Genomic DNA, 13,259 nt, shown 5'->3' with positions numbered 1-13,259 from the left:
ATTGGCAATTTTCCAGAACGATATTCAGGTAGCTAAATTTATCCTGCATCCCTTTCTTTGCCTCGTTTCTCCCATTCAGTGTCTGAGCAGATCCTAATGGCTTTACTCTTGAACACACCCTGATTCTGACCCTTCTTCCCCATCATCATGTCTTGCTGCATAATCTATCTTCCTCTTTCCAGGAACAAGGCCCTGTGGCCTTTTCTCCACACAGCACCTGGAATGGTACCTAAAAAATGTAAACCACACCGTGTCTCCTCTGTTTAAATCTAGCTACTTCACAAGACAGAATAAAATCCAGGTTTCTCGCCCAAATCCGCAAAGCACTGTGTGACCGGAGCTCCTACAGGACCTCTGCCCTCAGTTCCTATGGCTCTGACCCTTCAGCTCCCTGCTCCACCCACACTGGTCCTTTGTTGGCTGTCCCTTGATGCTCCTAAGTGCTCAGGGCATTGTCACCTGCTGTTTCTTCTGGAATGATCTTGCTCAGACTGTTCCCTGATTAGCTCCTCACCATTTTCTTCACCACAATTAGCATCCTTTGCCATTGTATCATGTATTTATTTACGCATTTCTTATTGAACTGAAATGTACACCCCAGGAGGGCAGCTGCTCTATTGTTGCTGTTGTTGCTCATCACTGTACACTCTCCTGCTCTTCTGGAAAAGAGGCTGATACTGCTAAGGAGGGGCGGAGTAAATGTCTACACAATGAGGAACTGAAACTCAGACTTGGGAGTCGTCTGTCTGAACTCTGAGTTTCAATGGCCAAGGATACGTAAGTGGCTAGGATCTCTAGGGTGCTGATTCTCGGACACGAATTGTGCATCTGTATCTATTGTTCAAAATAAAAATTTGAGCTCATTTCATTCTAAATGAAGGTCTTCCCAGTCAGCATTTTACACCAGCATTCCAAGAGTCCTGGCTGACTTTGGTGTGGCTAAAAATCCATAAAGAAGCTTATTTCAGACAGCTAAGGCTTAATTACAAATATGCACGTCAAGCCTGAGAGATACATGACATGAAGGCTGGGGGGTAATTTCTTAGGTTGATGTTAGTGAGAATTTATTGAACTGTGAAGAGAGATGATAGAAACAAGAAAACAGAAACTACTTTATACGTAGGAGTATTTTATATACTACTAGAGAGTCCCAATTTTGGAGATGAATGCTTTTTATAATTAAATATAAAATGCATTACAAGCAGCAAATTCACTGAATTCTGAATGATGCAAATAAAGGCCATTTTTCAAATTCATCTTCAGTGAATCTCTTTAAAATATTCACCCAAAATCTCTTTGGTACCCACCATTCGCTTCAATGTGGATGGAACTGGAGGGTGTTATGCTGAGTGAAGTAATCAGAGAAGGACAATCAACATATGGTTTCACTCATACGGGGAATACAAAAAATAGTGAAAGGGATTATAAGGGAAAGGAGGGAAAATGAGGGGGAAAAATTAGGAAAAGCAGGAGAGACTCCTAACTCTGGGAAATGAACAAGGGGTAGTGGAAGGGGAGGAGGCGGGGGGATGGGGTGACTGGGTGACGGGCACTGAGGGGGGCGTGTGATAGGATGAGCACTGGATGTTATACTATATGTTGGCAAATCGAACATATATAAAATCTCTTTGGTAAGGTTTCCTTTAGGTAAATAAAAGTGCTTTTTGGTCACTTTGGTAATCATTACTTTTCACATAGTGGAAAAGGAGATATTTAAAATGTGTGATGTCAATGTGCATATGAATGTCTTGGGGTTTGTGGGATACTACACTTATGTAGATGAGTCCTTGTTACTATGTCACATTAGGTGTGATCTTACTGTCCAGCCGTCGGTCGATTCCTAAGATAATCAAGAAAGCACTTCTATACTTTATTCGTCCCAACTAAAGAATATCATGATGTACAGACAGAGTGAAGTTATCAATCACTTTAGATTCTAATATAGAGATTTTAGGAGAAGGGATTGCTGAGAAAATTATCGGGGCACCTGGGTGGCTCAGTTGGTTAAGAGTCCTACTCTTGATTTTGGCTCAGGTCATGATTTCAGGGTTTTGGGATTGAGCCCTGTGTAGCTCCACATCATGTCAGACTCTGTGTTGGGCATGGAGTATGCTTAAGATTTTCTCTCTCTCCCCCATCCCTCTCTAAAAAAAAAAAAGGTATCAACACAGGCTGAAAGATAATACACACCTATTGTCACCACCTACTACCCCTAATCAAAATAAATGTCTTTCATTAAGAAATATCTAGAAAGATAATACACACCTATTGTCACCACCTACTACCCCTAATCAAAATAAATGTCTTTCATTAAGAAATATCTACTATATATATATCTTTAAATTTTGAAAGATACCAAACAGTTCTCACTTTAGGAGAGGCTTCAAAATTTTCTTTTGTAACAAAAGGCATATAATAGGAAAAAAAGTTTCCAATTACACATGAATTTTAAGAGCATCCTGTTTGGTTTTGTAATAATTCATTAGTTCACTTATTAGTTTAAAAGTCATTTAAGGGGGATCCCTGGGTGGCTTAGCGGTTTAGCGCCTGCCTTTGGCCCAGGGCGTGATCCTGGAGTCCCGGGATCGAGTCCCACATTGGGCTCCCGGCATGGAGCCTGCTTCTCCCTCCTCCTGTGTCTCTGCCTCTCTCTCTCTACCATAAATAAATAAATAAATCTTTAAAAAAATAAATAAATAAAAGTCATTTAAGTCCCTTATTTGTGCCAGGCTCTATGACAGGCATTGGAATCCCAGAAGTGGAAGATACAGTGTCTGCATTCAAGGCCTATTCTGTTTTTCTTTATAGCATTTATTAGTATCTGGCATCATAAGTGTGTTTGTAGGTGCCATGTTCGTTGAGTGTGATGTATTTGTGTTATGATGTTTATTGTCTTTCTCTGTCACCCAAATGAAAGGTTTTGTTTTATTAATTGCTGACTACAACCAGTGCATAGAGAATATTCCCATAGTATGCCCTCATTAAATATTTGTTAAATATTTTTCAAATTAAAAAAAAAAAAGGTAAGCATAGTGTGCAGTGGAAAGGAGGAGCACCAACCTAGCCTGACAAATGAGGGAAGACATAAGTCAAGAGGTGAATTCTGGGGAACACGCCAAAGTTACTGAAGAGTGAAGACACGGCAATTTGGGAAACCTGTGAGTTGTACTTCTGGAACAAAGACTGTGTTGGTGAAGGGCAGAGAGAGGAGGAATGAAGCAGAAGAGGAAAGCAGAACTGAGATCACAGTTGGCGCTGGATCCCACATTAAGGAGAATGGATATTTTCCTTCAAGCAGATCTAAATCCATAATCTCTGGATTATGGTGGATGCCTAATGGTTCGATCTGATTCCATCCTACTTTCTTCTGATCACATTACCTGACATTCCTTGGTGCATGTGCTTGAGGTGGGCCTAACTGCATCTTTGAGACTCCAGGGCAGGCATGTGACCTGGACCTGGGCATCTAGTGTTTTCCATCTTTCTGGTCAGAGAGATTGATTTCTGCATGACAATATGACTCACGTTGATCCAAAAGACTCAATCCTAAGACTTTTTTTGTTGTAACTCTTGGGTGTAAGATAGCACTTTTGGGTTAGGGTTGTAGAGCTCTGAACCTGTAAACCTGAGCATTTTGGAACCACCATGAGGGATGGGTCTACCGAAATTAAAGCCAATATAAGGGAAATCAGAGTTAAAAGATGAAGACAGATGCTTCCTGATGACATTGTTTAGTATGTGGATACAGGCACGTGTGAAATTACAACCATTTACAGACCCTGCAGTTGTATGTGGCAAAAACCCCCACCTTGTTTTCAAGCTTGTTAAATAAATTCAATTTCTTTCTCATTTACAAAAGATTCGTAGCTGTTTGGGTATAGAAGAAAATGGACACTAGATGCAAGAGAGAAAAATGAGAGAGAAAGAGAGAGAGAAAGATGGAGAAGGAGGGAAGGAGAGAGGAAGGAGACTGATTTTGAAATTCCTCGAATGGAAAATGAGACTGCTGAAGCATCTAGTTACATTAAGCCAAGACTGGAGAAGAAGGCATGAACTGAGCCAGATTTGGACAGAGATTTGAGGGCTAAAGAAGTTCATGAACTGCTAACACAGGCTGTCATTAGAAATCAAACGTCCTGCCTGAATTTCTCTGAAATCCAAGATACTAAGTCAGAAATGTGAAAATTTCATCAAAGGCTGAGAGAAGTGTTCTAGTTGGCCTGAGGACAAGGCAGCGATGTGGGGTGCGTCCTGAGGTCAAAGGCTAATGTAGGTATCCATTTGTTTCAAGCTAGTTTTAAGGAAAGAGCTGTTGACCCTTAGGATGCCTGTTTGCACAGGCATTTTGTGTCCTGGAATTAATCACGGCACAGAGCTGATTTCCATATAGAAAGTTGTCTGAAAGTGTAATTGTCTAAAAGTGTCTGAAGATGTAGATAACACACCACAGAGAATAGGCATGGGAGAAAAGAGGCCAGGTTACAGTGTCAATATCTGATTCTGAAGGGAAATTCTATGTCTCACTGTCTGGGGTGGCAATGGTGTGTTTGGTGTGAATTTTTGGCAGATCCCACTGGTGTTCCACCATGACTTCAAATGATTTTGAATCAGTATCTGATTATAGAATGCCCATGCAACCATTCTACCTTACGTGGATCTCTTTGCAAGTGGCAGGTATGTTGCCAACCGACACAACCACGTATATATGCCAGGTTAATGTAATAGTGGCCCAGAGCAGCTTACTTACAGCCTACTTACACTGTGAAATCTATCTTTCCAAACTCTGAATACCATCTCTAGCTTCAAATGATGCCTGAGGGGTTCATAAATCTACAGTTTTTATCACCTTGGAGGTTGAAACTCTCCTAATGTCTGGATTCAGCATCTGTACTCCTATAAAAAGATGCTTCAGTGCAGCTGGTGGAAATATAAATCAAGGCAAAGCAAGCACTTCTGAAGCTTCAGTACAGATAACACTTGACATGACTGCCCGGCCAAGGCTATCAAAAGTAATGTGTAGTAAATGAACGATGCCACGCTTTGGGCTATGGTACCAAGGCAAATATTAGGGTCCCTTAAATGAAAACTGTCTGGGACCATAGCACATATATTATTTGAATCCAACTGTTTACATGTATCTAAAAAGAAAAGGGAGGATCATCCAACCATTATATGAAAGGAAAAATCTGATTATCATTTTCTATTTTTTAAATTTAACCAGGGGGTAGCAGTTTTAAATACCACACAGGTTGCATTATTATCTTAACTGCTGGAGATAATACACAGACCAGATGAAGTAATACACTTGCTTTGTTATTGAAGATTCTATCTGCTGTTATAGGACACTGTGATTCAGAAAGAATAGTGGGGATTGATATAAATCATGCTTTAAAATTATTAAAAATCAAAGTGATAGAAACAGTAAGAAAGTTTGGAGCAGAAGCTAAAGTGGACTACAGAAATTCTCTTTTTCTTACTTATTATGAATATGTAAGAGTTTTATAAAACATTATGATGTAATGCTCAGTACCTTGGGTGGTATCTAAGAACTCATCCTGAATCAGAAGGCTTCTCTAGAATTTATTCATTCAACAGATATTTGTTTTTCTCTCTGTTCTAGCCACTGAGTAAAGCACAATAAACAATAATAGACAAGAACCTTGATGCCCATCCTTTGGAAACTTGCAGCTTAACAGAGGGATAGACATTAAAAGATAAGTAAACAAACATGTACTCAGTATTGTGGAAAAGCACAGGATGTGATGAGGACAAATAATGGTACGAAATACAAATCAACAGTGGGGGGTCAGGGAAAGCATCTCTGAGGTAGTAGCGTTTATGACAAGGCCTAATGCAATGGAAAAATTGAGAAATGGCCAATATTACCTTTAATTTCACTAATCCTTCTCTCTCTCTCTCTCTTTTTAAAGAAAGCATGCACGCACATGGAGGGAAGGAATAGAGGGAGGGAGAGAGAGAATCTTAAGTAGGTTTCATGCTCAGTGCAGAGCCCAGTGACGGGCTTGCTCTCACCTCCTTGAGATCATGACCTGAGCCCAAATCAAGAGTCGGATGCTTAATGACTGAGCCACTGAGGCACCCCAATCTTCTGTTTTTTTTTTTTTTTATTTATTCATGAGAGACACACAGAGAGAGGCAGAGACACAGTCAGAGAGAGAAGCACGTTCCCTGCGGGGACCCTGATGTGGGACTCGATCCCAGGACCCCGGGATCACGCCAATGGCAGATGCTCGACTGCTGAGCCACCTAGGTGTCCCTTCTTCTTCTGTTTTTTAGTCCTTTCTTCTGTTGTATAAAATCTGATGCTAATCCATCTAATGCATTTTTCAATTCTAGGATTTCCATTGGTTTTTTTCATAGTTTTAAATCTTTTTCTGAAACACCCCATCTTTTCATATATTAAATTAATCTCTTCCTATGGATTTTTTAACTTTTTATTTTGAAATTATTGTAGATTCCTAAAAAGCTGCAAAGACAGCACAGAGAGGTCCCATGTAGCCTTCGCCCATCTTCTCCCATTGACTATAGCTTACTTAACTATTGTACAATATCACCCAGGAAACTGACATTGATGTAAAGTGTGTCTTGTTCTGCGTAATTCCATTACATGTGAAGATTCACATAAGCACCACTGCCAGATACAGAACTATTCCACAACTTCAAGGATCTGCCTCATGCTACCCCTTTCTAATCACACTTAATCCCTCCCCTTTATCACTAACTCCTGGCACCCACTAATTCATTCTTCAATCTCTGTAATTTTGTTATTTCAGGCATATTACAATAAATGGAATCATACAGTGTTTAATCTTTTAGGATGGGCTTTTTTTTTTTTCACTCAGCATAATGGCCTTGAGATCCATTCAAGTTGTATGTATCACTAGTGCATTACTCTTTATTGGGCTAGTGGTCCATGGTAGGAATATACTACAGTTTGCTTGACAATTTGCCTATTACAGGATATTTCTGTTGTTTTCTGTTTGGAGCTATTACCTATGAGTTTTTCACTTATATTAACTGTAGTTATTATTATTAATTGTGGTCCTTATCTTTTAAGCCAACATTGAGACTTTTGTAGTTCTGTTTCTAGTAACTAATTTTTTTCTCTTGAGCATGTTTTCTTGTTTTTTTTTTTTTTCTCTCATGCCTAGTAATTGTTTATTAGATACTATGTCGATGATGCACTGTAGAGACTCAGGATTCTGTTTATTTCCCTAACAAGTGTTGAGTTTTGTTTTAAAAGGCAGTTAAATTACTAATAGGTCACCTAGAATGTACAGTGACTTGGTTTCATGTGTAGTTAGTGTGGGTCTATTTTAGTTCTTCCTTAACTCAAGGAGAATCCCTTATTTTTGCTCTTTTTCAGCCTGTCAGCTATTTTTCCCTTCCAGACTTCTTAACATTTTGTGCATTTTGTAGTTCAGGGATGAACCTTGGATTTGTGGGAAGGTGATATTCAGATTTTGAGTTTCTTTTGTGGCTCACTTCTTTCTAAGATATCTAGGAACTCTCGAAGTATCAAACTCCAAGTTCTGATTCATCAGACCAATAAAACTGTAGGGGTTTTGTTTTGTTGTTGTTTTTGTTCTTCCTGAAATTCTGCTGTCCCACATCCCCCAGACTGGGGAGAGGCCTCAGGGCAAAGATGTATAGAGATTTCACAGTGTCATTCCCTTTCTTTGAGGGTTGATTCTCTTTTTGTTTTTGCTTCTTTTTAGTTACTCTGCTATGTCTTCAAGCAGATTTAAAAATTTTTTTGCTCAGGGTTTATAATTTTTAATCCATAGAAGGGTCAGTCTGATATAAACTACTCTTTCATGTCTTAACATGATTTATTTATTTTGTCTTTTGTGTTTCTGTGAAAAGTATTTGTGGAGTTTTTGTCTAGCTTTTCATGGATAAAAACACATTTTTATTTTCTTCTTTCCTCCTCCTCCCCCTCCTCCTCCTCCCCCTCCTCCTCCTCTCCTTTCTTCTTTCTTCTTCTCCTCCTCCTCCTCCTCCCCCTCCCCCTCCTCTCCTCCTCCTCCTTCTTCTTCTTCTTCTTCTTCTTCTTCTTCTTCAAGATTTTATTTATTTATCCGGGGGGCGGGGGGCACAGACTGAGGCAGAGACATGTAGGCAGAGAGAGAAGCAGGGTCTTTGCGGGAAGCCCGATGTGGGACTTGATCCCTGGACCCTGAGATTACGACCTGAGCCAAAGGCAGACGCTCAACCACTGAGCCACTCAGGTGCCCCTACATTTTTATCTTCTTTAAGTGTTTCATCTCCTGACAACTGGGGCGGATTTTTCTACCCTTTCTACTGGGATTCAAATCTTAAAATATCAATTCACCTGGAATAAAAGTTTTCTAATTTGAGATCCAGGGAAATCTTACTATGTTTAAGCCCAGTGCTACTCAAACAGCCTGCTCATGACATAAAGATAGTTAGATAGACACATTTTACTTATTAGTGTAGTCACTAAGTCCTCTTCAGAGCAATATATGTTATACATTTAGATATGATATGACATACAGGCTTTCCTTTTGTCTTTATTTGTCCTATAGCAGCTTAGAGAAGTTCTCTGATATCCTGGGGTGGAATCAAGGCAATGACCAAAGAGTTTGGCTAAGTTCTTCCATGATCTTTGTAATGATCTGAATGAATTGATTTCAGTTTACTTGAGCGTGCCATTTAATCACCTTTCTAGGGAACATTGCTTTTCTAGTAAACTGAAAGGCTCTGTTTTCTCCTTGTTACCTTCTTTGTTTTTTAATTTTATTTGAATAGTTTTATTTTATTGAACAATTAGATTTATTTCAATTTCTCATTTCTAGGAAAAGAATTGTACTGCAAGTCTAGTGCAAATGACTTTACATGTGGATCTAATTATTTTTTCAACAAAAACTGGGTCAAAGAATATGCTGATTTAATTTTAATTTTATTTTTTTTCCATTTTTCTTTTTTAAAATATTTTATTTAAATTCAATTTGCCAACATATAGTATAGCACCCAGTGCTCATCTCATCATGTGTCCTTGTTACCTTTCTAAATTCTACTTATTTTTGAATGTCCATTCAAGTTCATATCTTTGGATTTTCCTACCAGTGAACCTATGCCACTTTATTTATGTAGGCCTTCCCCCCATGATATGTCAATTAACACACATTCCAAGCCATTCAGAAGACCAGTTTTGGCTTGGAAGGCAACTGAGATAGGAATGAGATAAGGCAGAAATGAGGTAGCCTTAAAAAAATTCTGTTAACATACTTTTAAAGTCGGTATGGTTACAATCTGACAATGGGAAGCCTTTTACTTTCAGATATACTCCTCAAGATAGGTGCTGTCCTGTTTCATTTTATAATCTAATTGCCTCCTAAGAGTATAATTTTCTTTCCGAGGAAGATCAGAAGATTCTTGAGGGCAAGTATCATGCTTTCTCCTTCTCCCATAGAATCCAGCTTAATATTTCACATAAGAGTAAAAATGTATTTGGATGAGCTACTTTGGATCTTGACCATTTGGCTGAATCTGTTTGGTATTTTGCTCACTAGTTACCTGACAGTGTTTGTCCAGTTTTGGTGTCCCACCAAAATCATGAAGATACAACTTGGAAGATTTATAGTTTGGCTTCTGCCTGATTTTCCAACCACTTCTCATTCTACATTTTCTCCCTCACTTGCTATACTCTTGCCACATTAGTCTTCTCTTGGTACTGGCCCACATCAAGCAATTCCTTCCTCAGAGTCTCTGTACTTTCATTTCCTCTGCGTGGTATAGGCACAGCATGGTTAAACTGCTGCTCACCTCTTAGGTCTCAGATCCACTGGTCATGTCTCAGACAGGTCTTTCTCATCACCTGCTCTACATTCCCATTCCTTGTTCCCTTGAATCTGCTCCAAATCATTCGCTTACCCATTTCTCTGTTTTATTTTCTTCAGAGCACTTACTACAACCTGAAATTATCTTCTTAATACATTTTTACATGTTTATTGCCTGTCTTCCCACATTAGAATCTAAACTCTATGAGAGCTGAGCCAGGAACTTTGTCTCCTTCAGAGAAGTATTTCTAATGCTCAGAACAGAGGTTAAATAAATGAATATTTGTGTGTGCCATCTTGAAAACAATTTATAGTGGATATCGTATTTCAATGTACATAATTTGATTTCAGTGAAATGTGGCATAGAAGTAGAGGCTAAAGATATGTTCTCAAAGAATAAAAAGGGTATTAATTTTAGTTAATTCCACCCAGCAAAAGCATAGGTCATAGGATCTACCATTGTAAAGCAAAAGAAAAATAGTGACAATGTCTTATTTATAATGATAATAGCTAGCTAGCTATAGTGATAATGAGCACTCACTATGTTCCAAGTATTGTTACAAATATTAGGCTTTAGAAAAATACTCATCTAGTTCACATAACAACTCTGTGAGGTAGGTATACTAAAATAATCTCTGTTTTATGGATGATCACACTGAAAAGAGAGGTTAGATGAGGAGTAACGTAGATTGATTTGCTTAAAGTTATAAAGCCAGTAGTAGTGGAGCTGGGAATCAAACTCAAGCAGTTTAACTCCAGTCTGTGTTTGTAACCACTGGACTATATTTCTTTATTTCCACTTAGTACAGAACTGATTCACTTTAGTTCTCTCACTTATTTATCAAGCAAATCTGGCATTATTCTTATAGAGTTTTACAACTACATAGTTTAGAAAGAATAATGGACTTGGAATTTTAGGCCCAGGTACATTATTAATTTATGTTAATTTCAACCTAACTTCTTTAATACTCAGTTCTCAAACATGGAAAAAGGAAGGGTATTTGAGCTATATTAAAGATATATTAATATACTTTTTTCCCGTTATGGGAGCCTTGAGAACCACGGTGCTAATACATTTTGGAAGAATATTGTTAGGAATATTTAATACATTACCTGAACTTTATTCATCTCCAGTTTGTTCTTTTCATTGGCGCTCTGGTCTTGTTTGCTAGCTCCCTTTTTCTGAGGGCCTTTTCCAAAGAAGATGTAATTTACAAAGGCATATTCCAGCAGAGCCAGGAACACAAACACAAAGCAACCCATCAGGTAAATATCAATCGCTTTGACATACGGGATCTTTGGCAAGGTCTCCCTGAGGTGAGTGCTGATGGTTGTCATTGTCAGCACAGTGGTGATTCCTGCGAAACAGAAAGACACAGCTTAGCTGAATGTACTCATTAAGCTGCCCTTTAAAGAATGGGGAGACAGATGCAATTTCCGTAGTGGTGCCCCAGAATGATGGTAGTATTGCCATAAACCATTGGGCAGAAAGAGCAGACATTTTGAAAGACAAAGCTGCAGACTTCCCCCATACAGTCCATGAACAAATCATAAAACAGGATGTACCATTAATGGGAGGTTGGAAAACATTTTTTAAAAAAATAGTGCACATAGGAAAAAGAAAAGTAAATGGCAAGGCATATCAAAATCCCATTGATATGCTTACTGTCTACTGTCAAATGTCCTTTGTCCTGTTACACACATCTTCTTCCTTCTCTCAGCATCTCCCTCACTTTCCTACTAAATCTGTCCTTGGGATACTAATGCCCACAATGGAAGTTTGTGACCAGTCTGAGGTCAGTCCATTTATCTATAACACATCCAGGCCATAAGATCAGCATTACACATTGTTACACTAATAATGCATCATTCATAATGAGACGGCTCTAAAAGAAGAAGTACGTAAGAAAGTTCATGATTTGCATCAAGCACTTGATTTATGTAATTTTTAGATATAATCTTGTTGCTTTGGTTTTTCAAGTATTACCTTTACTTCTTGATTCCAGAGTCAAGAATGAATTAGTTCCCTGGAATCAAGAAAAGACTGAAAAATTCAACTTAGATTTGTTGAAGAAGATTAAGACTGTAAACTTTCAAAAGGAAAATGATGTTTTGTCTATTTTGTTAAATGCAGCTTTCTTAACCATAGAATGTTTGCATGGCTGCATAATATTTGGTGATGATGATAGTGATGCTGAAATGCAACTAAGAAAAACAAGTTGCAAAAGGGAAGTTGGAACCTAATATAGATAATTCATGCTGCAATACTAATATTACACATTTATATAGCATATTACACTTTTAAACACAGCTATGCTTTATATTATATGGCTGTAATGACAGCTTACTAAGTATGATAGGGCATGTATATTATTCCTGTTTTATAGCTGAATAAACAGAAATTCTGACATTAGTTATTTTGCTGTAGATCACCCAGCTAGGGGCAAAAAAGCAAGGAAGTGTTAAACAAAGGCATTTAAAATAAAGCAGAGAGAGGATAGGATGAAACCTGAAATTTGATGACAGTCCTTAAAAATAAAGACAGGAAATGTTAAAATGGACATTAAACACAAAGGGCAGCTGGCAAAGATAATGGGAGGTAGAAAATGAAAAGGGGAAAAAAAGAGTTTAGCACTCATTTACCTGTCAGATTATTTTAGATAAATTCCCTGATTTGATTATTCAACTTTTAAGAGAATAGTCAGGATTACCATATAGAAAGTTAAAATGATTCAGAGCAGTGATGAATTCAAATGTGCTGCACTCTCATGAAATGTCATCATGAATGGTCTTACTTATTTCTTTCAATAAAAATTTAAATTTTGCCTAATATAATTCTAGTTCATAGAATTATGAACTAATAGTCCTTAGCAGAAATAAACAGTTTATTTACAAATTCACTAATTGCACTTCCATTTTTACTCCTTGGCTTAAATTTTTAGGCAAGTTGGGTTAGTAAATAAATGCCTTTTTTATTTAGTTGTTTTAAAAGAGCACAGATTCATTTCAAAGAAAAGATTAAGTCAGCATTTTTGTGTGCTGACATCTCTAATCAAAATATTATTAGCTTTGAGAATAGATGTGTAAAGAGAACCACAATTCATGATCTTGATAGTAATTATTCCCTGCTGTGCACATCATCTATTATTTTTTCCTTAACTCGTATTCATGGCCAAATAATATGTGCAGATTCATACCTGTGATGTGATACATTATTTGTTGGCTTTCCTTAGTTTTGAATGTTCAAAAGTTGAGAAGGGGCTTCCAGAACTTGACTTTGTGAGCCATTAGAAATTACTCAGCCATTAGAAATAAGCTAGAGAGATGACTATTGGTGTAGGTGTGGAAGGATATACTGAGCGTCTAACTCAGTTTGGCAATCTCAAAAGAAGGGATGTGAATGTCAGTTTAGCTGGAAATGATGCTGTTATGTAT

General features: G+C 37.9%; 1 protein-coding gene across 3 annotated transcripts in view; it reads right to left on the bottom strand.

Moving 5' to 3' along the window:
* The window catches only part of GABRB1 (gamma-aminobutyric acid type A receptor subunit beta1), a 363,737-nt gene that overhangs the window by 12,922 nt on the left and 337,556 nt on the right, over positions 1-13,259 (bottom strand). For all 3 annotated transcript variants that reach the window (XM_049092927.1, XM_049092929.1, XM_049092928.1), the window contains one exon: positions 10,938-11,182. In XM_049092927.1, the coding sequence (XP_048948884.1) occupies positions 10,938-11,182 (245 nt within the window). The remainder of the gene's footprint in view (positions 1-10,937; positions 11,183-13,259) is intronic.

This window comes from Canis lupus, chromosome 13 (genome assembly GCF_003254725.2).
Source record: "Canis lupus dingo isolate Sandy chromosome 13, ASM325472v2, whole genome shotgun sequence".
In the NCBI taxonomy this organism is placed as follows: Eukaryota; Metazoa; Chordata; class Mammalia; order Carnivora; family Canidae; genus Canis; species Canis lupus.
Note: the sequence above shows the minus strand (reverse complement) of the source record. Positions and strands in the feature narration are given on the sequence as shown.